This window comes from Cyprinodon tularosa, unplaced genomic scaffold (assembly GCF_016077235.1).
Source record: "Cyprinodon tularosa strain WSP-4 unplaced genomic scaffold, ASM1607723v1 ctg27, whole genome shotgun sequence".
Taxonomy (NCBI): Eukaryota; Metazoa; Chordata; class Actinopteri; order Cyprinodontiformes; family Cyprinodontidae; genus Cyprinodon; species Cyprinodon tularosa.
Window position 1 is genome coordinate 1,209,438 of NW_024038974.1, and position 24,017 is coordinate 1,233,454.

Here is a 24,017-nt window from a genome sequence, read left to right on the forward strand (position 1 = left end):
CTATTCACATTCATCTACTCATGCATGTTAAAGCATAATTCAGCATGAATGTTCCTGCCGAGGTCTGAGCGCCAAAGACTATACTTTCTTATCAATAAATTCTTCTAATTATCTTTTCTCTCTGTGTGAGTTTTTCAGATTGAACTATTACAGTAAGCAATTAAATAAAATGTAAAAAAAATAAAAAATAATATATATATATATATATATATATATATATATATATATATATATATATATAAATATATATATATATATATATATATATATATATATATATATATATATATATATATATATATATATATATATATATATATATATATACAGAAAAACGAATGCAAAATCAAAAAGTGATTATTATGTAAACAATATAATTTTGAAATAACTCTAACATTAATAAAGAGCCAGTGAGGAGAAGCAAGTACACAGAATGAGTCTGTGCCTTTTCTTTTAGGTGAGCATTCTTGAAAGAGTTCAAGAAAGGCCTCATCATGTCATCTAATATAAACACAGATCACCCTTTGAAAGACTTGAAAGATAACTAATAAATTATATTAGATAAACACCTTAGTTGAAAAGAAATTGTTACACAACAGAATAAATTTGTTTAAGGGTAAAATTCAAGCCTGATTTAACTCCCAAACTTAATCTGAAACTTTTAAAAAGATTCAAATTTTTATCACTTTTTATAAACAGAATTACTTCAGTTTTGTTATGACTGAAAGTGTTTTTTTTTAGGCGATTCAGGCTTTCACTTTAGTAAGACTCTGAACTATGGGATAGAAATGATACCCTTGTAGATGAAGGTGGATCTAAAGAACTTTTTTAGTTTCTTAAAAGTAAAACTAAAAGATAACATGAAAGTAGAAAAAAAAAAGCTAGATAGATTCCCAAGAACTCAACAAGTAAGTGAGCTGAAGAAGAAACAGACTTTCCAAACTTCACAAAAAAATGGTTACAGAACTGTGGATTCAGAATTTCAAGCAGACAGACAGATGTGATTCAAGAAAGCATTTATTTATTTAATGTCAGATTTGCTACTTACCAGCTAGAGCAGAGGAAAAAAACTCAGGTTCGTAACCACGTATGCGGCGAACCTCGCCCAGAAAGTTACAGCAGCCAAAGCCAAGAAGGAGGCTGATGAGCAGATCCAAGCAGAAGAAAGAAGGTAGGAGTTTCCAGAAAATGAAGCCAAAACCGGTGTCGATGAGGTGAACAGGAGTCCAGGCCAGAAAATCAGAGATACGAATAGGTACCGTAGGGGAATAAAAAGTCGAAGTCAGGAAACAGATCCAGGGATGTCAGCAGGCAGAATCCAGCAGGAGTAAGAAGACAGGTCAGGCAAACAGGTCAGAACGGGAACAAGCTGGCTCAGAGGTCCAAAGGGAACAACTGGTCAGGACCAGGCAATCATAACAACAAAAAAAGGTATTCTAGAGAACTCTCACCAAAGGCTCGAATAATCGGTACTGATGGCTGGGAGCAAGCGGCTTAAATAGAGGAAGGAGCAGGTGGATATGATGAACAGTAATAAGAAACTAGGCAGAGCTAGATAGGTGAACCATTAAGCCAGTAATCAGTGCCAAGATCATGAAAGCACAGATGAATTGGCATATATAAATGGACATTGCTATCTACTCTATGTACATAGATACGTATTCAGATGTTAATATCATATGCTGCACTGGTATCTATGTAAACTGTTGGTCTTATATAATGGGTATTTTTGACATCTTATTTATTAGGAGTAGGATTTAAAAAGTTACCTTTTTAACACCACATGAAAAATAAACCCAAGCCACAAAGTTCTATTTAAGGGCAGACTGTAGCACACGTGTATGTATGTGGTTGTTTCCTCGGTGGGTGTTCATGTTTGGAATAGAATCCTGATCACGTATTTAATTACAGCAATATGTCTAACACTTGCTTAAAGGTTGTTATATTCAGGTGTGTTTAAACTGAGAAATGAGCCTCTTTAAAAGGCTTGTTGTAATTTATCGAAGATGAGCTTATGTTGCATTGCTCTCTTTCAGTGTTGAGAAACAACAGACAGATGGCCTTTTTTCTGTTGCTTTTGGAAAGATAGAAATAATGTAGGTGTAAGCGGAACGTCTGAGGACAGAGCACGCTTTGATGAAGAATGAAGTCTCTACTGCTAAGCCATCCATATCCCTCCCATTTTTTGACCGTTTCACTTTTTTTCCCCCTCTTTTCGGCATTCCTCCCAGGGGAGGTTTGATGTGTCTTTGCATTCTCTTCCAAGACTGGGTAAATTAAGACAGGTCACCTGTGGTAAAGACGCAGCAAGCAGGCTGTTTAAGGTAGGCCTTTCCCTTGAAACAATTAGATTAATCAATTAACAGATCTAAGAACTGTTTATAACAGTAAATTGTGACTCCCTAACTGCTCTTTAGTGCTGCAGCCTGAAGTTTTTTCTTTTTTTTGGATTACAATCAACATGTACACATGGTGTACTGGCTTTGATCTTCTGATGTTTTATCTACACAGTAAACTGTCTTCTTTCTGTTACTGTGAAATCCAGCAAATATCAGCATGATATCTTTTATCTTCCACAGCTCTTTTGATTTGAAATTCAAACATTGTTTGGAATGTCCTTCCAAGTTGTTTTTGCTTGAGTGGTTTAGAAAAATAAGACAAGGAGAGAAAGACAAGGAGGCTTGCGGTCTGTGCTGTCCACATAAGAGTAATTTGGCTTGTGTCAGAGACTGCTATGAAAAATCTAGTAGTGAGAGTCGTGGCTGAAGCAGGAACAGATTTTGATCCGTTACCTTGCGGCTTGTCAGTAAAATCTGTGCCAGTTTTCACTTTCACTCTTTGGGGAAAAAAAATGGTGCACTTCCTCTTGACTGAGCAATGCCACATCTAATCATGATTGTAAATAATGCATGTTTAGAGCTTGACTCATGGTTTTGAAGTTTAATGCAAGAGACAGAGCCACCCAAAGCTGTGCTCTGTGAGTTGTTGCATACCTGCTATGATGCAGAGGATTTCAAAAAAGACATGGTAGAAACATTAGACGTCACTGTAAGCAAAGTTTCTTCTTTACATATATATATATATATATATATATATATTCTGCTTTTGTGAATTTTTAAGTGTTTAAAACTATAGTTGTTAATGGTTTACTTTGATTTTATGTCATAATGATCTTACAGGTTAAAGTGCCTTTAATTTGATGGCAGAAGTTTCTAGATTGAGAAGTTTTCCTAGACTGTTTGGAGTAAGGCCTTTCAAAACCACCATTGTTGAACCCTAACATTTAATTGGATGGGGTAGATCTTTGAAGAGATCTGATAGATTAATCAATCTGTGCTACTAAAAGATAAATTCCAGAATATTTTTGGGTTTATCTGTTCATCCATTCGTCTTCCCATTAACTTTGTCTGTCTTTGTTAAACTATCTACACAGCATGACACTGAGAACCTACTGTTTGACATTGTAAGGTGTGTCAATGGTGACATTAATGTTCCTGCCCTATTCATATTTTTTTCTTTTTTGCCAATAGATTTATTTGAGGTCCCATATGACCAGATCATCTTTCTGCAAAGAAGGTCTCCCCCACTTTGCTTGTGTCAAACTGCAAACAGGACTTTCTCCTTGTGTGTGACTGAACATTGTCCTGATTACAGAGATTTTGGCTTGCAACAGTGCCATCTTTAAATTTTTGACGACGAATTAAATAGAGCTGTGGATAAAGTTTTATAACCTGATTGTTCTAAAATTTCTAAATTCTTTCTCCTTAGTCGATTGCTGTATTTCTCGTTACTCAAGATACAGTTTGTTGCCTAACGTTCGTAGAACAGCTAGATTTGTTGCTGAGACCAAATAAAACACATGCGGACTCTGCTTGGCAGTTAGCTGACTTTTTACTCATCAGGCCACAAGCTGTTTGATTTTGGAGTGTCAGAATAAAAGTGGACTTATAATTTAATAGAAGTAATAAAAACTATGTGATGTTTTGCTTCCATTAACAATTATGTGCTTCTTTGGCTTGGTCTGCCGCATAGAATAAAGACAGTGTTTTTAGGTTGTAATAAGGTATGTGAACGCTCTTGCAAGATGCTGTATTTTGATATATATTCATTTAAAGGTACAGACCTCTGCCCGACTTCTCAATTCAGAAACAAATATTTTTTTTCTGAACTAGCTGTCACCCTGGGGGTTTCATTTTGATGTTGGCGCTGATGGGGTCATTTACTATCAGCATTCACACCATGAAAAGGGCAGATTCTTAAAAGCAAACAAACAAACAAATATGCCTCCTTTCTTCTTTCACGCTTCATTGTGTCAGTCATGGCCCCTGTTTCCTCATTCCCAAACACTTTGGAGAAATGAATAAAATCTGTCAGCAGCCTATAAAGGGGCCAATTTCATTACTTTTAGAGGATTGGAGCTCAAGTAAGGTCCTTGAAGTGCCAACTGCATGCAGAGTCTCATGTGACCTCTGATTACCAGAGAAGGGATAGAGGCAGAGAGAGCAGAAGAGTGTGAGGGATGTGCTGATTCATATAAGACTTGGCTACACTAACCAGAGCTGTCTAGGTCCGGAAGAGGGAGAAAAAACAAGAGGTGAGATAATAAGAGACAGCAATCAGAATGAGACGGAAATGATTTGTGTAAAGTAGGAAAAAAAACTTCCCTCCAGATCTGGAATACAGTAACTCTGCAGAGGAAAGATATTGGTGGAGAGAAGAATGAATCTAAAGCAGACGGGGGGGAACAGGGGCAAAGAGGGTAAAGATAAATAAAAGGGATTAGTCTGCTCCAAAAGCAAGTCTTTCATTGCTTCTCACTTGGGAGCTTTAAACTCAAATGTTGACACTGCAAGAAAATATTTTTCCTTCTTATCTATATGTTCACTTTGTTGTGGACAGTCCACCTGAGCTTGGGAGAAAAATCACATAGAAATATGAAATATCAAGAACACTTTGCAAAATAGTTATGTAAACAAATCTTTACTTGGCTAAAAGCATATCCAACTAAACGGAACAAAGAGTTATTTTAAACCTCTCACAGTTTTTATCTTGTCATTCCCAACTCTAATATATCAGCAGCAGCTAACATATTTCAGGTGTTTTAAAAAGTTCAGATTAACTATCTAACGAGGGTGAAAAACATACTGTTCGATTTAAAAAAGAACAAATTTACAAAAATGGCCCCGAGAAAAAAAAAAAAAAAAAGAGAAAATACATATGGTAGGCAGACAGGCAAAAAGGAGACTCCAGTGGGGCAACCAATGGAAAATTAATAAAAAATAAGAGGTGGCAGAGGTTAGCAGAACCTACATGACTGTATATGGTTGTTCACCACTCTGGCGACCTCTACATGACTAGATGCAGCAAAAAGTTTCTAAAAAATTGTTAATCCTACAAGGCTAACTATAAAGAAAAAAATAAACAATACAGATGCAATAGGCCTTCCCTGTGCTTCTCTTCCAGGCCTCAGGCCTAATGAAAGAACTTGATAAAACAAAACCTAAGTGGAATAAACAACAAATCGTCCAAAAATAAACATAAAGGTTAAATCAGAACCCAATCGCTTAAAAATCATAACAGAACCTCCTCCTTGAGGGCTGTTATCAGATATCTTAAGTGTCCATGACCAACAAAACTAAAGGCGACCCAATATTGCAACCAGGACCAAAACAAAAAAAAACTTATTTTGGCAGATGGAGCCAAACAGGGAAAGAACAGCAACCCACTAATAAAGTCCAAGAGGGCAACAGAAACAAGAGGTTCAGGAGGCCAGCGCCAAAAAGAGCCTGGAAGTCTATGGCGGAGAAAGAGGTCTACAGCCAGCTGCAGCAACAGAGTTCTGGCAGCGACAAAGGCAGTCTGGAGGCCATCAGTAGCAGAGACTAAGCCTTGGAGGCTGGCAATGGCTGAGACAATGCCTAGAAGGTTAAAAGTGTCCGTATGACCGTTAAACAGTTGGAATATATCTGTGTTTTTGGTGCATTTAGATTATTGTATATGCAGGTGGGTGGATGAGCATATTTGTTTGTATCTGTGAAGTGGTTGTTTTTGAGTGAGTTTGTCACTTGGAGTTTCACAGCAGCATAAACTTTGTACCCCACAACAGAAAGAAAAAGGTAGACCATGATCTCCCGCAATGCAAGCCAAGCCTGGAATCCAAGTCCCTTGGCGACCCAGACGCTGCACCCCGCTAAGCAGGAAAGACAGTCCAAAGCCGTAAACAAAACAGACAGACACCAGTCTGAGTTAGAACTCAGACATATCAAGGGAAGAAGGGTGCATTCCCATCCCACCTACTGAGCTAGTCCCTTGAAGTTATGCCCATTATGTACCCATACAAACAACACAAAAAGGGGGGATGACCTCTCCCTTATGACACCGCCTCAAAAGGACCTTAACAGAAAGCTCTAAAATTTAGGTCCTTTTCCTTGTTTTCAAAGACTTCTTTTTGAATTTTGATGCAATTCTGCTTTCAAGATAGAGTGGAGGATTTCCGTGAATTTTTGAAAAGATCTGCGCTCTCCACTTTAAAAAGAAAATGCAAATGCACAACCCTGTACCCGCTCCCAAGAGGGAATGCCTGTTAAAGCGTGCAAGAGCATATACAAGCCCGTTTCTCCTCGTGCACACTCTGTTTAAAAGTTGCTGTTTGCATCACTCATATAAGCTTACTTTCTAAAAGAAGATTTGCATTTTCCCACTATGTCAGACTCAGCACCGGTAAGGTAAAATGAGGACGGCCTTACGTAAACATATTACCAGAATGATTGACTTTTAGGAGGACCACTTATTTTGATGATCCACCCAGAAAAACTAACATCCTCCACTATACCTTGAAAAGTAATATTACTGCTGAGACAAGTTACTTATTAGTGGTTGCAGATCGGAGCATTTATTTTTTCTATATTACAATAATTTTTGCAGCAGATAGAGTTGTGCATCTATAACAGCTAAAACTATAACTCGAACTTAGTTATAGTGTATTGTAGTATATAAGGCTAGGTAAATGAAAGAAAAAGAAAAATTAAGTAGGTCAGTCGGTCAGTAGTCTGAGTCCCCAGTCCTCTAAACAGCCGCCCATGTATATCTTACCATTTAAAATAATAAGACAGTAATACAGATTGTAATGCAGAATAATAAGGCATAATACAGAGTATAATGCAGGATAATGGAACGTTACATCATCAAGATTATTTTACTGAATACAAAATGTTTAATGCTGGTAATTTCTTATCTGTGAAAAATCAAAAATATAGTTCTTTCACTTCAGGGACTTGTCCCTGGCCTTCAAAGCATGAACACAGGAGCATGCGTTCATGCCTTCAGCATTCTTGCAGCGGCTGTTAGATGGTTCATAGTTGAGCAGTCCCTGGTCCCGGGTCGGTCGTCATCCATTTGTAAACCGTCATCGTTATCCATCTCCTCACAATAGGCAAGATGCAACACACAAGCAGAAAAAACACAATCAGTGTAATTGTCACAATTACCCCAGTCTTAACTGCAAATGTTCCCCATTCCCCTAAAATTTGCTCCAGGCTCTTTAAGGACAAACCACTATGGCCAGCATTTTGTTGCATCTCTATTTTTAGCTTGTTTAGTTTAGTCAATACAGTGTGAAAGGTTCCTGTTGGTGCAGTGTTCAAAGGTATGTAAGTACAGCATTCGGTACCAATAAGATGACAAACTCCTCCCATTTTGGCCAAAATATAATCTAAAGCTTGTCTATTTTGAATTGCCATTCTACTGGTCTCATGTAATTGGTCACCTATTGCCATAAATCCTTCGACTGTGAAGTTAACCATTCTTTGTTGATTATAGTAAACATAGTTTATCCATTCAACGTTTTTATTAATTGCAACCCACGGCACAATGGATTCTAGTCCTGCAAGGACCTCATGTCGCGCTTTAAATTCATTTGGGATACCTCTAGGCTGTCCAATTAAATCCAAATAAACCTCTTCATTAAGTCCGTAATTCTGTATGCTTCTGCGAGATCTTGTTTTGTTACCTTCTAACCCAATTAAGTCTCTAACTCCTTCATACACTAGGGTAATGGGTACCTTCATTCTTACTAAGGCACAGAGTCCAACCCACTTAAGGGGTAAGGTGTTTACCAAAATATCTTCACCGCACATCCAGTAACTGTCTGCTACTGGGTATGTCTGATCACCTAAGAAAAACAAAGTTGGGATCGTCATAGTTATGTTTTCACATTGTTGTTCCGCAAAGTCAAAGTTTTCATACCATATGGGTTTTTCTACAAAAACAGGAGTTACATTTGCATGTTTAAACCATGACACCACCCATGTTGTATTGCATTTCACTGTAGTATTACCTACATTGATTCCTCCATTGTCTGCAAAACCTCCACTGGCGAAACATTCGTATTCTGCACTATAATCAATTTCATAATTAGTAGGTGGGGCACTTTGTGTGGTGCTGAGGTTAAATTCAGCACACAAAGACTCAAATCTGTGTCCCTCCCAGTTTTCCAAGTATTGATGAGAATTTCGTGAACCATACAATAGTCTACAACTTATCCCGCACATAGGTAATTTAAAGAATGACACAACATCACTTCCGGGAGTAAACTCACCTTTTTGACATTTACTTCTTTGCACCTCTGCACATTCTACAGAATTGTATTTTTCTGGAATAACAATTGGGGCTCCTCCAGGAGCACCAGAACAGATTAAACAATCATTTGCTGTTAATTCTTTAGCCGTATACCATAACCAATTATACCACGTGTTCTGAACTGCCCTTTGCCATAGAGCATCACCTCTTGGTCTAAACCCATACCATCTAATGTCATGTAATCTATTCACAGATCTTGGGGTAGCACTATTTGTATGGCGTGCATTATAAAATGTATCAAGGTCTCCCTGATAATCGCGACAGCCCTGATTTTCAGAACAACCAAACTTGTTCGATCCCCCAACCTTTCTGGTTGTTTCTTCTTCTACAGGTGGCAGTGTCACAACTTTTAATGGTAATTGGTCATCTACATTATTCGGTTGGTTATCATTTTGGGATGTTTTGGCATCGCCTCCTTCCTGTTTGACATCATCTGCTGAGATGCGTGTTGATTGATGATCTACTACTGTCTGCTTATCTATATTATCATTAGCATTCCTTCCTACCTTATTTGGGGAAGGCGTTGTTTTAAAGGTTGTAGTCGTCGCGCTAGTTGTGGTAGGTGTCTCTCGTGTGGGTGGAGGGTCATCTATTTTAGTGGGAATTCGGGGTGATGGGCCTTTATCATGCACTTCACTAGAAATCGGGAGCTGTTCTAAATTTGGAAGGTCTGCATTTATACGTCTTACTTGATCTCCATGTCCTGGTGTTGTCATAGAAATGTCGTCCTCTGGGGGAAGATTTGGAGAGCATGCATCGTCCTCTGGAAGAGTCTCATCTTCCGGGGTTGCCCATAGAAGACTGGACTCTATTCTCTCACCATCTATTGATTCTACTCTTAACTCATATTCCCCCCCTTTAAAGGAAAGCTTTTGGCATCTGTTTTCAACAAACACACCACAATTCGCTTTCAAACCCCCCCTTTTTTTACAAATTTATCCCTTTTTTCACCCTGTACCCTTTCATCGGGGAAATTTCAAATGAACCACACATTTGGCGTCTTTTAAACGCCAGGCAAAAAAGCTGAAAATTATAAAGTTTTTTTTTTAAAGGGCCCTTTAGTTTTACATTTTTTTAACGAAACCCTTTTAAATCCTTATTCTTCCTGCTGCCTTATTTAATACACTCTAAATCATTATCCTTATCCCGAGTTACCCTCCCCCTTCTCCTTGAACCTTTGCGTTTGTATTAGGTTAGCATTAACATTTATAAGTTTAAGGTCGCATATGCAAACTAGGTTAAATTTTTTTTACTACTATATCAAATCCAATGTCCGTTAAAATAAAACGTGATTTTACAAGGACCTCCATAAATAAGGACCTACTGTCCTCACCTCTTTTCTCTTCCCTTTTCCTCTTCCACACAATCCCTCGCCCCATGTTTAACTTCTGCTGCAAAAAGAGTGTTAAAGTCGGGGACCCCCCTCAGTATAAACCTTTCCCACTTTCCATATCCATTTTAATTCTGCTTGCTAATCGTTGGGTTTTTATGGATAATATTGGACTTTTTTAACCCTTTTTTGCTAAAACTAGTGTTTCTTTTTTGGTTTGGCAGAAATAGTGGCATTTTCCTTGTCGGGTTTGGGCCCATTGCTGTTTTATTTTATTAATTTTTTGGAGATGGATCCCCCCTTTGTGAGGCTGTCATCACCCATCGCCCGGGCGAGATGCCTTTTGGGTTCGGGGGCCCTTTCTGTATCAGGTCTCAGATCGGGACTTCTTGTCGTTCAGTTTTAGAGGGGCGGGTTCCGGGTGCTTTTTGCCCCTGCGACAGCCCCTCACTGCTCCCCCTGTCCCCAAAGGTTCACCCTTTCTGCAAAAAACCCCAAATTTTAAACAAGTGCCCTAACATCCTCATCGTCCCCAACCTGTTTTTTTCCCCACATTTCATTTCTATTTTTCTTCATTTTGTCTTTCGTAAAAACCTTTAGTGCAGTGACTGGGGTGGTACCAAACTTTTACTCCCCCTATTTGTATTGGGGTTTGGGAGTTGCCCCGCGTGACCAAAATGGGACCGCCCCATCTCACGTAAACTCCACTTGCCCCGGGAAACCCCGCTTAACAAAGACCTGGTCCCCTGGCTCCACGGGTTTTTTTTCACCACAGTCTCTGGAGTGGATTGTCGGGCCCTTCTCCGCAAAAGATACTCAATGGAAGGGCAGTTAGTTTTTTCAAAAATAACTTTTCACCCCTTTTTGCTTTTGTTCAAGAGCAGAGCCCTCAAACGGCAGCCTCCTTTGAGGCACAGGCTTTGGGTCTCCCAAAAAAAGGGCTTTTTCATGGGGGGTTAAATGTTATTTTCTATAACTTCCCTTTGCGGAAAGCTCATAAGTCCCATTGGAAAACCCATAAACCCCAGTTAACTTAGTGGAAGCACAGATTTTAAAATAATTTCGCTTTCAAAATTGCTTTTAGCTCGTTCCACAATGCCTTGGTTTTGAGGGTGGAAAACCCGACCCAGTGGGCTGCTTGACCCTGCAATTTTTTCAACACTTTTTTAATTTTCGTAAAAAAAGCCGGGACCGTTGTCAAACTTATTTCAGGGGGAATCCCAACCTTGGAATCCCCTCTTTTTCCCAAAAAACTTGATTGCTGCCCTCTGCTCCCATTTTTTTGAGGGAAACACCTCAACCCAACGGCTGAATCGATCAATAATAACAAGCATGAAAATTTTTTTTAACCATTGACCGATTTTACCCCATGTAAACATAGTCCATCACCAGTTTTTTTAAAGGGCCCCTTTCTGGAACGGGTATGTGCCTTTTGGGTGTTTTAAATGCCTTTCAAAACGTTATTTTGTGCACATTTTTCACATTGGCCCCAAAAGTTTGGGTAAACCAATGCTCGCATGTAGGGGGCCCAAAATAACCTGGGTTCGTTTCAACTTGTTCAAAAACCTTTCCTCTATCCCCAAGGGACTGGTCCATGTGTTTCCCCGAAAATTAACACTGTCAAAAAGTCCCAAAGGGGTGCCCCCAAATGGCCAGCCCGTGACCCCAAAAACCCTTTGTCACTTTCTGAAAACAACCCCTTTTCCCCCAAAGGGGCCTTTTTCCCCGCTGGACTCCTTCCGTTGCATCAAAATTTAAAAGTCTTAAAGGTGTCACAAAAAGTTCTAAAGATGTGACTTTTGCTATAACAGGGGTCTGGCACCGGGATGCCTTTTAGGGGTTTTTCGTCTGCGCATTTTTTCCCCTTTCACTTCAACTCACCCCCTCTCAAAATGCCCTTACACTTCACTATTCCCCATTTAGAAGGAAGCATCTTTGCAGCAAATCATTTCTGTCATTTGTTTTTTTATGGTGTACGGGAGAAACCGTCTGCCCTCCTGAAACCCTTTTGCTTCCACACAGCAGCGAACAGATAAAACACCATGTGCTAAAGCGGGAAATCGGGTATAAATGTTTGCTACTTTTCCTTTTGGGCTAATTACATGCTTCTGCCCAGAGTTTTAAAGCTCTCCCCAACTGAGCTGAGCAAGGTTGCCGCACATTTCAGTTTTAACTGTCACAAGTCATTCCCTTTTTCTGTTAAAACCACTGCAAATCCTCCCATGGTTACCCAAGTGACCCCTGAAACAGGAACCATCAAAAAATATGTAATTTCAGCATTCATTAGGGGGGCTCGACTCCAAGTCTGTTTTAAAGCCCCTGGTAAAAACTTCATTGTTTCTGCTACACACTCATGGGGTTCCCCCTCAAATGGGAGGGGATAGTTTTTGGGCAGGGTTTGTAGTGTGACATCTTTGGATTTTATGTCGGGATATGTCAGAAGTGGCATATATTTGTAAGCATCTTGCTTGGTTATTACAAATTTCCCAAAGGTTTATCAATTCAGCATCTTGGGGTTTGTGCCCAAGATCGCACTGGATAACCCATATTTATGGTGGCAGCTTTCCCCATAAGCATGATAGACTCCTGCAAAGCCCTGAAAACCATGGGGGCCCATCCTTGTCCCACTTTGTCCATTTTAAAAAGTGCTATGGGTAGGAAATACCTGTTTTCGACGGCCCCCCCTCCAGTTTTTCCTGCATTAGTACTGCTAAAAACATACATTTTTGGGTCTGTTACCCAAACATACAGGTAAAAGGGGCTTTTCATAGTCTGGCTTTGCCAGTGTTGGGCGGGGTCTGCACCTTGTTTCATGTTTCAAAAGCTTTTTTTTGCTTCGGGTGCCCAAACCTTTCAGTAGAGTTTTTAAGTGAGGGGGGGGGTTTTGGGGGGGACCTTCCCTTCATTTTTTTCTCAAATTCCTTTTTTTTTCCCGGGGCATAGCCATCAAACCGGGTTGCATTAAAAACCTGTCTTTCCCAGGAACGCCCACCCATTTCCCCGGGACTTTCTTGGGCAGGGGGCTTTTAACCCACACCTTCCCAACTAAAAGGGGCGAGATAAAATACTCCCCTTGCAAATCTGTCTACCTAAGTACTCAACTTGGGGGTTTTGACAGTATTTTTTTTTTTTGGGTTTGGGAAAACCCTTTTGTGCCCCCCTTCACCCAATCCGCTAAAATTTTAAATTTTTTATGGAGTCTTGGTGACATCCTCCAATGTTGGTGCACATATTAATAAGTCGTCTACATACTGAAAAGGGGTGCTTTTTATTTCAAGTCCTTCTAATTTTTGTTTTAGGATTTGGGGTTTAAAAACATTTTGGAACCCAGTTTGAAACCTTGAGGAAGCCTTTAACTGTATTGTTTTTCCTCTAATAAATGGGGAACAAAAACCTTGATTTTCTTAGCCAACCCGGGATGCTAAAGAAAGGGGTGAGCACAGGGCAATGTACAGTTTAAAAATTTAGTTTTGTGCTGGCACCGCGCTTAACAAAGTTTGCGGGTTTGGGGCATCTTTCAGGTGGGATCTGTACTATTTGGGTTTATGACGCAGGTCATGAACAAGACGGTAATTTGAAATTTTCTGCTTTTTTGGACCGGGGAAAAATTTGGGGTTTTTTTACACTGACTTGTTGTTTCCCCTCAGCACTCCCCCTTTTAACCCGCCCTTCAAAGTTTTTTCCCGATGCCTTCCTCCGCCCCTGGTTTTAAAAGGGGACCCGTGACGAATGGAAGAGTCCCCATTAGGGTTTTTGTTTAACCTCAAATGGAGTGGCAGATTTAAATCCCCCCCATCCTGTCATGCTTGAAACCCCAGATGAACTGGGGATTTTTTTTTAACATTTCATTTTAAAAATTTAGGCTTCCACTAAAGGGTTTTTCTTTTGTTTTTTTATTGGTGGTTTGTTCGACGGGGACTGGTTTTTTACCTTTGGTTTTTCTGTCATCGTTTTTTCGCAAAAGGGCTTTTTCCCTTGAGGCATCCCTGCTTTTTAAATATTAGTGGGGTTTTCCCGTCTCTTCCCCTTTTTCCTCTGATGCTTTTTTTATCAAGGGCCCCGAACTTTTTCATGAAAAATTTTTTTTCAAAAACAGTGTGAAAAAGTGGTGCAGAAACTGGGACCTGGTTTCCCTTTTGAATGAAGTCATTGGTGCCCAACCCTTTAACGCTGGGCCCCCTTTTTTTTTGCCAATAACAATGTATTGTGGGCAAAAAGGGCCCCATTTTTCCTTGGTGTCCTTTTTTCCCTTTGTTTTTTCAAACTGTGTCCCTTTTGAAAAAATCATAGAACATTGTAAAAAAGAACTCCAAAAGAGGGGGTTTTGGGTTTTGGAATTTGTGCTTGAAAAAAATGTTCCCCATGTGGGGAAACACATCCCCAACGGCCCCCCCAAATTCCCCCAAACCCAAAATCCCTTTGCTTCAGGGGGTTTTTTCAAGTACATTTGGAGGTTTTAGGGCCGGTTTTATCAAATAAACACCTTGAGGGAACACCAAATTCTTTTTTTTAGTTTACATAATGCATCTCTTCCCAGCAGGCAAATTGGGGATTTTCTAAACTAAAAAACGGGATTTTTATTTCATTTTCGTTGGCTTTTAGCCGGACAGGCCCCTGCATTTGTAGAAGTTTTTATTTTTTCCCGAGAACCCCCACTGTTTAAACGAATTTTTTAGACATTTGGGGGATGAGTAGCAAAATGTGGACGTACACAAGTATACGATGCCCTGTATCATCACATCGGCTTTTTTTTTGTTTTCCCCAAATTTTAATTTGCATTATTGTTCAATTTCACTGCCCGTGGTTTTCAACCGGGGATTCAGTTTCCCCCCAAATCTCGGGGTTTTTCTGGGGACCCCTAAAAAACCCCCCAATTTTGGGATTTTTTGATGGAAACCCGCTGGAGCCCCGCCGAACCCACCGCGTGAAACGTCCCTTTTATAAGAATCGCTCTTTTTTGGGTTGATCGCGATGTGTCCAGGTTCAAAAACATTCCCAGCACAGTCCAGGTGGTCTGGCATCATAGTTCCGACCCCTGTTTGACCAACCATGTCCTCTTTGCTGACGACCTCTGTTCCCATAGGGACGTGAGTTCCATGTTTGAGGGTAAACGTTCACTATTGGCTGTGGGGGCTGAGCAGGTGCTTGTGGGTTTATTTGATTAGTGTCTGTCTGGGGGCGGCCACCTGGCGGAGCGGTAACTTCCTCATTTGGCATCATTGATGCCTGTGTTTTCGCTTTGGCTTTTTCTTGGAGCTCTCCCAATTGTAATTGTGCCAGCTTCCTCTGGACCGCCTTTTCCTGGTCCTTAGCCTTCTGCTCATCCTTTCTGTATTTTTCCACAGCATGCAATACATGATCTCGGAACTCTCTGTGTGGCATTGATGTTAGTCCCACTACATCCTCGAGTCTGCTACGCACTGGTGGTGGCATAGCTTCAACAATGGCATTGCGAAACAGGGTGGTGAGCACTGGACTGTTCTCAATTTCTTCCTCAGTCTCTTGTTTCCACCTCTTTAATTGCCTTGCAACATATGTAGCAGGGTTCTCTGCTTCATCAAGCGTCTCTCCTTTGAGAGCCTTTGGGTCAACTTTAGTTGGGTATTCTGCTCTTAGAGCTGTCCACAGAGCAGTTCGAAAAGCGTTAAATTCAATGCCATCGGCTCTGTGACTCAGCATCCAAGCATAGCTGTGTTTCAAAATGTTTTCCATAGCTGGTACACCAAGGCTGTGAGCCCAAACGGCTTTAATGTCTCCAAGTGCAAGCAATTTTCCTGTTGTTTCTTCCTCAAATGTTTTTATCCATTTGCTTGCACCTTCATTAATGTCAGGCAATCTGCTGACGAGCCCAACGAGGTCACCAGAAGCCCATGGAACATAGTGGGCAACTTGGCCTTTAATTAAAATTGGTGCCATCATGCCTGCTTGAAATCTATCAGGTCGTTTAATGTGAGGCCTCAGTCTCATTTCTACGCCTCCTGCGTCTGCCATAGGCACGGGCCATCGTCTTATTGGCCTTGGAGGATCCGCTGGAGCTGTGGCCCCCCCATGGGTGGAGTTAATTGGTTCTGCTGCCTGCATATTAGTGGTTTGTTTTTCAATCTCTTTTTCCATTTCCTCAATTAGTGAATAGTCCTCCTCTCTTTCATCACCTTGTTCAAAATCATAAAAATCTATCCAATATGTATCTCCTTTTGTTTTCCCATCGTGTTCTGCATAACAGTTTATGATTTTGGTAGCTCCTTCTGGTCTTGCACTACCCCTGTGCACGGTTTGGGAAGCTTTATGACCTGCAGGCTTATCCTTCCTACTGGTGCTGCAGAATTTTGGTTGCATATCTGCTAATGTAATTGGAGAAACTCTACTCCTCTGACCTGCTGCCTGCTGAGCAGCATCGGTCATGATCTGACTTCCTCCTCTGGAGTTATTTTGGACAACATCAGCCTGTGGCTGACACCCTCCTGTGTCACGACCAGAATGATTTTGAGCATTAGTGTGCTCTTTAACGTCGCACACTCCAGTAGTGCGTGGTAAGTTTTGAAAAGAATCGTCTTGTTCAGCAACTGCGTCTCTTTGGCTGCAGTCATCATTTCTGTATCCAAAGTCACCTACTATATTTAGCGTCCCAGTCAGCGATGGATATATGCCAGAATATTTCAGCTCGTCGCCTTTTTTGTCCTCTGATTGCTTGTTTATTTCCATGAGTTGTTTCTTTAAGTTACTCCTGTATTGTTTTCCCTCATCTCTGAAGAAATCTAAGATCTTTAGCTCAAGCTCTCGTTTTTCTCGTCTTTTCTTTGATTTATCTTTTGCCTTGTAGTCTGAGATCCTTATTTCCATTTCATCACACAGATGTGGATCAAAGCTACCGTTTTCTGGCCAGGGTTGTGAGAGATGTTTGGTACGATTGTGCCACTTCTGAGAAACTTTTGGAATTTGTACGACATATTCTGGATGCTTCAGTCCAATAATCAGTGTCGGCAGATTAGACATTTTGTTTTATTTTATTTATTTATTTATCGTTCTATTTTACTTCTAAAGGGTTTAAAGGTTATAAAGTTGTAAGTGCTTAGTTATATCAATAGCCTTTTGTTGTATAAATGCTGGGTTAGACTGTCATGCAGTACTTTAGTGTTGCTGCACGAGCCCTTTAATGTTCTAACTTATACCTGTATTATAGATAAGGTCTTAGGAATGTGTAGTTATATACTAATTTTAAAGTTCACACTTAAAATAGGAATCACAGAAAATGAAACAATGAACCAGACACCGAGCCAGCAATGAAAGCTTGCAATTGAAATCACAAAAAACAATAGATCTTTGTCTGCACTTTAAGTTCACACCATGGAGCACTATGTTCAAAAGTTATTTACCACACACAATATCTCCATAAGGTTAAAAAAAAAAGAAAAGCGAACCAAGCTTCTGCGTTTGGGAAAGGAGGGGTTGTGAGTCGTAGCACAAGTGGGAGGGGGAGAGATCGTAACCTGAAAACTTAGAGGTGGGAGGTGGGTAAAAGAGGAGTGGTGAGGAAGGGGAGGAGAAAGAGAGAGAGAGAGAGAGAGAGAGAGAGAGAGAGATTGAGAGAGAGAGAGAGAGAGAGAGAGAGAGATTGGGAGGGGAAAGGGAGGAGAAAAGGTGGGTAGAGCGAGAGCGGGAGAGAGAGAGTGTGGGTGGAGACAGGCAGGAAAGAGGTTGGTTGACTCTTGAACGAAAAAAGGAAGAAAAACTTATAATTCTTTGCCGTGACTTAAAACAACCAACTTTGTTATATCCGCACCGTATGTGACAATTCGCTGTTATGATATTTGACAACTTTTCAACCCAGAATATCTAAACATATGGTAGTTTAAGGCTTTCGTTGGAACGAGCAAACGGACACTTTTTCACAGCAGTTAGGCACATGCAGACTTAGAAAATGTGACGCAGCAAGCAATAAAAAGTGAAGCAGACGTCTTTTGCAAATTTAACAGTGATCACTTTCTTTCTTAGTTTAATCTTAAATGTTTTTTGTTTTTTATTTTATTTATCCAATTCTTTTCTCTGTTAACTTTATCTCTTTATTTTTTAGACTCTTGAATACCAACCTTATTGCCTCGGGACACTGTTTTTCAGCCGAATTAAATTACAGTGAGTGGTTAAGCAGATCCGATTACAGATCTGAATGAGGTCTTAAATTTAAACAGATGTTTTAGTGCGCACTTAGATTTCTTATCACCACACACTCTTGCAAACAGCACCAGTCATATAATCACACATTCACCTCAGAGCTCTTAGACATTCATACCATTACATGCCATGGCAATTAATCGGTTGTGCACAGAATTCTTTAACTTCATAGACCCAAGCAGCCAATTTAAACTAATTTGCATGCACTTTCCAACTCTTTTATCAACTTTTCGGTCTGACAACATCAACTACAGAGCCAAGCTGCCCTGCTATTTCTTTCTCCGGAGATAAGCAACTTCAACAACTGAGATCTCAATATAGTCCCTCTGGACTCAAGGCCTATTCTCAATGACAACAACAGCCTTTCAGGCTTCAGTCGAACTGCAACTCGGCGACATATACTAGGAAATTTATTTCCTCACTAGAATGAGATATACATATTAGTTGCATCATTCATAATGATACATCACTTATAATCCGTGACCGCCAGTTTCCACCAATTTCTATAAAGTTATGGTGCAATCTCGCTTCAGCAGATTACTATTAATCATCCAAAACAAAAATCCGAGCCAGTTCTCGACAGCTACTATTTATCTCAAGATGCCAATTTATGCTGCAGCAAACATCCAGTGGCAAACAGACAATCGCCTGATACTGTTGGATGTGCGGGTAGCTTCCAAACAGCCTAAGTGACCTGCTTTATATCAGTCATTAAAATAGGAGAAAGGGATGTAACTCACCGTTCTCCTGATGATGACTTCAGATGGGGCCCCACAGGTCACTCCGGCCAGCCGGAAGCCCCCCGCACGTTGATGGTCTCCGGGTCCTTTCTCAGCTCGGCCAATGCACCAAATGTGGTGGTTTTCAATGATAGAAAATCAAAAATCAGGACACCTTCAGTTGATCATCTGATTGCCCCAGGACGGGAGAAAGAAGCGTTTATTTCAAAGATCAAATTGACATGCTGTCCTCAGTACACGTAACACAGCGCTGAACATTTCAACAGAACACATCTGGCTTTTTCTCAACTCCCATTCAAATCTGGGCGTTTATATAGTTTCAACATTGCACTGTGTGGCTGTATGTGCACGACTGGACGCTCTGATAACATTTCCTGGAAGTTCTTGGCTAGTGACCGGATTGCGTGCGAGTGGGCCTAATGATTTTGTTTTTCCAGACTTATCTTGGCAGTCAAGCCAAGATGAGTACGTGACTTCCAGGCTGTAACCACTTGCTACTGCCAAGATATATACGTGGCCTCCAGACTGCTTGCTCTGTGTTATCAATCATTGTGAGCTTAAGGTCACGATGACCTGAGGCAACACAATTCGCTTCTACATTTTCACTGCAGGGAAGAATAAGACCTACCTGTGTTGAACACAGGGGCCAGCATGGTCTTTGCACATTTTGTATGTCCAGTTCAATGGCCCTAGGATGTATTTCTGTGGAGAAATACATGAAAAAGAGAGCAACCTTGGACCAGATTTATCGAGACTTGTGATCCTTAGCAAGGCTCTGCATCCTAGAAAGCCACACTTGAATGCCTGAGTTCCAGAATGTATTCCGTTTGTGTGTATTTAGGTGTGTGGTCTTCTCCCTTGATTTCCCCCCCCCCACTCGGGTCTGTCAAGGGGATTGCACTTCTTCATGTAGCCTTACATGCCCTCACATACTACAAGTCTGGATTGAAAAAGGCTTTTTGTCTGTGTGTGTTTTGTTTTTAAAGTTTAATGGAATGGAATAATGGGATAAAACCACAGCTATGTAGTGATTCTGGTTTTTCCTTTTTTTTTTTTCTTCTCAGGCCAGATTTAAATTTGTCTTGATTTCAGTTCATCCATATAAATAAATTGATACCAAATAACTTGTTTTTTGCCCTTGTCAAGGGAATATTTTGTTATGCTCTCCTGCTACCTCCAGATAATAATCAGTGGGTAAATAATAATAAAAAAAAAAGTCCTCAAACACATGCATGATTTGTTTCTCTCTTTGTGTATCTTAGCTGCGGGGCGGCCTTCGTGGCCGGGATGCCACTGTGTGCCATGCCAGTCCACCGTGGACGGTGAGGGGCCAGAGGAAGGAAGCGAGTGCCGCAGACTGATAGCAGTCAGCCCCCACCAAACAGGAGAGATGAATCTCTGCTGGAATGAGATCAAACGCAAGTCCCATAACATTCGGTAAGAGGAAATAGAAGCATGTGAAATTCACCCTTTTTTTTTCTTTTTTGTGCAACATGGTCTGTGCTCTCCTGTGCATTTTATGCTTTTGTAAGATTTTTCAGAAGGACAAACTGACAACTAAAGGTTTAAGCTAAAAGAGTTCTGCAGAAACCATAAAACTTGTGAGTAAGCAATAAATGCAACTCTTATCAGTTTTTCTTCTTCTTATTTGAATTGGTTTAATAGTAAAATACATTAAAATGCTATACCAACAATTGGATAGATGGAGACGATAACAAACATGAAGCTGAGAACTAATAACTTTGTAAAACTTCTTTTTAGAGGTTTTCTGTCTTTTTCATCATTTTTTTTATACAGGTGTATACACTTTGTGCACGTTGGACATAGTAGTGAGCAGTGGAGACACGAGCAAGATTACATAACCTTATAGTTCTTCCTGCTCCTTTTTTGAACATGCTAAGTTATCATTTGTTATATATATCTTAATTCCTTTAATAGTTAGTGATTGGTATAACTGATCTTAATATAATTCCTTAAACCAGGGGTCTTTTACGTTTTTTGGTGAGGGACCCCTAAACTGATTGTGAGATGGTGCGGGGACCCCCTAATTATATATATTGTATGAAATTATGATATATCACCTGTTCCTATAGTCACTCTATTACAGATGGAGTAATGCAACGAAAGTGATTTGGCCCTGGGATTATTAAAGTATTTCTGATTCCTGGTTGATGGACAGGTGTTGTGAATGAAACGGTGCCCAGCTTGAAAGAGCTCCTGTGTATAGCTGAATGTTTGCATTGATGACTGGTAGACATCTTCTGCCTCCATTTATCTGTTTACTACAGTGTGTTGAATTCATGTCAATGCATATTTAAAGACATTTCAATTATTGGAAAAAAATGGAGGGGGAATATAAAAAATGTCTGATCAACCAAAACTTTGTGGACCCCCTAGGGGTCGTAGACCCCCTGTTGAAGACCTCTGCCTTAAGCCATAGGTTTTAAATGGGGTCGTTATGAGGTCTATTTGTTTGAAATGCTCCTGCTATAAAATACATACAAGCAGAGGCGTGCACAGACATTTTGGGGGGCAGGTGCTCAGGGGGGGGAGGGCACTTTTTAGCACACGTGTAACACTTAATTATAAAAAAAAATAAACGCATGTTGAATGAAATTTGACTTTTATTTGTAACATTCTCTAAACGTGAGTTTTCAATGGAAAAAAGTCACATCACCAACAGAACAGACTAAAGCATACTTCTTTCATCTGGCTCATCTCCCTGTTTTCCCTCACCCATCTGTTCTCCCTCATCCTGGTCTTTTTCTGTCTCTGTGTCTTCCCTGAACTCTTCCTCATCTCCTGTCCTGTAATATGTTGATGGTATAGAGCTTCCCTGCTGTGACTGGCTACAATATATTAATAATAACCATCATGACAATAATAATAATAATAATAATAATAATAATAATAGCTTTAACAAATATGCCACATTAGTTTAAATAATGGGCTATTAGGGCAACATGACTGGAAGTCTTGTCACGTGGATATGACTTATGGTAGCCTACAAAATAATAGCTATTTTAATACCTGCAGCACAAACCACTTAAAAATAAAATGTGAACAGCTTTTAAGATTTTTCAATATGATTAACCCTCCTTTCTTGGCATTGTGCTGCAGTTACTAAATCAATATACAATTAAGACAATAAAGAGACCAAAATGTGTTAATTTATGTTGCCTAACAAAACCTATACAACAGAAAACGTTTGTCTTAACACATAGATTTGTACAGAAGAGGATTAGGGCCACTGAAAAAAAAAAAAAGTTAACTGATTTTTAAATTTTATTTCAGTTTAACATGGGAAAAAAGTCAGAATTCTGACTTTTTTATTGTCAGAATTCTGAGATTAAAGTCAGAATTCTCAGCAAAAAGTCAGAATTATGAGAAAAAAGTTAGAATTATGAGATTAAAGTCAGCATTCTGACTTTTTTCCCATACTAAACTGAAATAAAATTTAAAAATCAGTTAACTTATTTTTTTTTTTCAGTGGCCCTAATCCTCTTCCGTAGATTTGCAATTGCAAACTCTACCAAAATTATTTGTAGCCTATGTGGTCGTCCTCATGTTATCTGTCATTGACTTGGGCTACAGTGTAAAACTTTCAGAATCAGGTTTATTGCCATTGTTAGTGAAGGAGTTCACAAACTAGGAATTTTTTGTGGTACAATCGTGCAACATGAAACATATAATATGGTAAATAGGTAAATAAAATTATAAAAATATCTAAAAACTGTGGGTATACGTCATGCAATAAAATAGACTAATGTATACACTTAAGATAAAAAATATGGATACAAAATATAAAAAGTAAAATAGCATCTTACAAGGAGACAACTAGTTTATCTGGTGACCAGTCGGCAAAATGCGTGTTTGGTGCTGCTGAATGAGACATTTTAATGCACAACAAAACTCCTAGGATGCTGCGCATCTGGCATGCCCTGTGGGCGACCGAGCGAGTTCACGTGACAAAGGAAGAGAGAGAGGCTGGTCGTTTGTGCGCAAGTAGGTCGGTCATTTCGGGGCATTGTTTCAGTTGTTTTTAATGGCTCAGGTTTTTAAAAGATCATTTCAAAACCGACCTCAGTAAAATCTTAATAATATTAATAATAATATTAAAAAAAAAAACGAGTTTCAAAAGGGCATTTTCTTTGATAGAGGTTAAACTTCCTAGTGCTTTAGCACCACCTAGTGTCTATGTTTGCACGCCCCTGCATACAAGTCAGAATCAAGTTTGATGCCAAGTAAGTTTGCACTTACAGGGAATTTGACTTGGTGTTGATGGTGCAGACAAATAAAATATGTACTTTATACAGAATACAGACTCTATAGCTACACATATATTAGCTATACAATATAAGACATACAATATACTATATACAATATATAGTATAGAGTTATGTACTATATACACAGTAGACTGTGCGTTAATGTAAAGCAGGAGGTCTGGAGATGCTGCATTGGTGTAGCTTCTAGGTTCTGAACGGGGAAGGGAGGCACAAGCATACAGGATTGTAATGGAGGAGGTGAGGATGTACTCAATGATAGAGGAGTAAAAGTGAACCACCGTTGTCCTTGATAAGTTGAATTTTTTTCAACTGCTGCAGGAAGTACATCCTCTGCTGGGATTTCTAGGTGAGGGAGTTGATGTTCAGCTCCCAATTCAGGTCCTAAGAGAAGATAGTTCCCAGGAAGCAAAAAGAGGGTGATGGGGATAGCTGGAACTGAGTTCATCCTGAAGTCCACACCGTCTCCACTGTTTTTAGAGTTTTGAGCTCCAGGTTGTTCTCCCTGCACCAGGTCGCCAGACGGTCATCCTCCCACCTGTAGGCGGACTAGTCACCATCAGAGATAAGTCTGATAAGAGTGGTGTCGTTCATGAACTTCAGAAGCTTGACAGACTGATGACAAGTTGCAGCCGTTGGTGTACAGGGAGAAGAGCAGAGGAGAAAGAACACAGCCATGGGGGGGGACTAGTTCTGGTGAGCTTTGAGTCAGAGACATGTTTTCCCACTTTCACATGCCACTTTCTGTCAGACAGGAAGTCTGTAATCCACCTGCAGGTGGACTCAGGCACACTCAGCAGGGAGAGCTTCTCCTGAAGCAGAGCTGGGATAATTGTGTTGAAGGCAGAGCTGAAA

General features: G+C 40.0%; 1 protein-coding gene across 2 annotated transcripts in view; it reads left to right on the forward strand.

Moving 5' to 3' along the window:
• The first annotated feature begins 2,228 nt into the window (after positions 1-2,228).
• The window catches only part of drp2 (dystrophin related protein 2), a 143,536-nt gene continuing 121,747 nt past the window's right edge, over positions 2,229-24,017 (forward strand). For both annotated transcript variants that reach the window (XM_038289496.1, XM_038289497.1), the window contains exons 1-2: positions 2,229-2,324; positions 20,139-20,313. In XM_038289496.1, the coding sequence (XP_038145424.1) occupies positions 20,267-20,313 (47 nt within the window). In that variant the 5' untranslated portion in view covers positions 2,229-2,324; positions 20,139-20,266. The remainder of the gene's footprint in view (positions 2,325-20,138; positions 20,314-24,017) is intronic.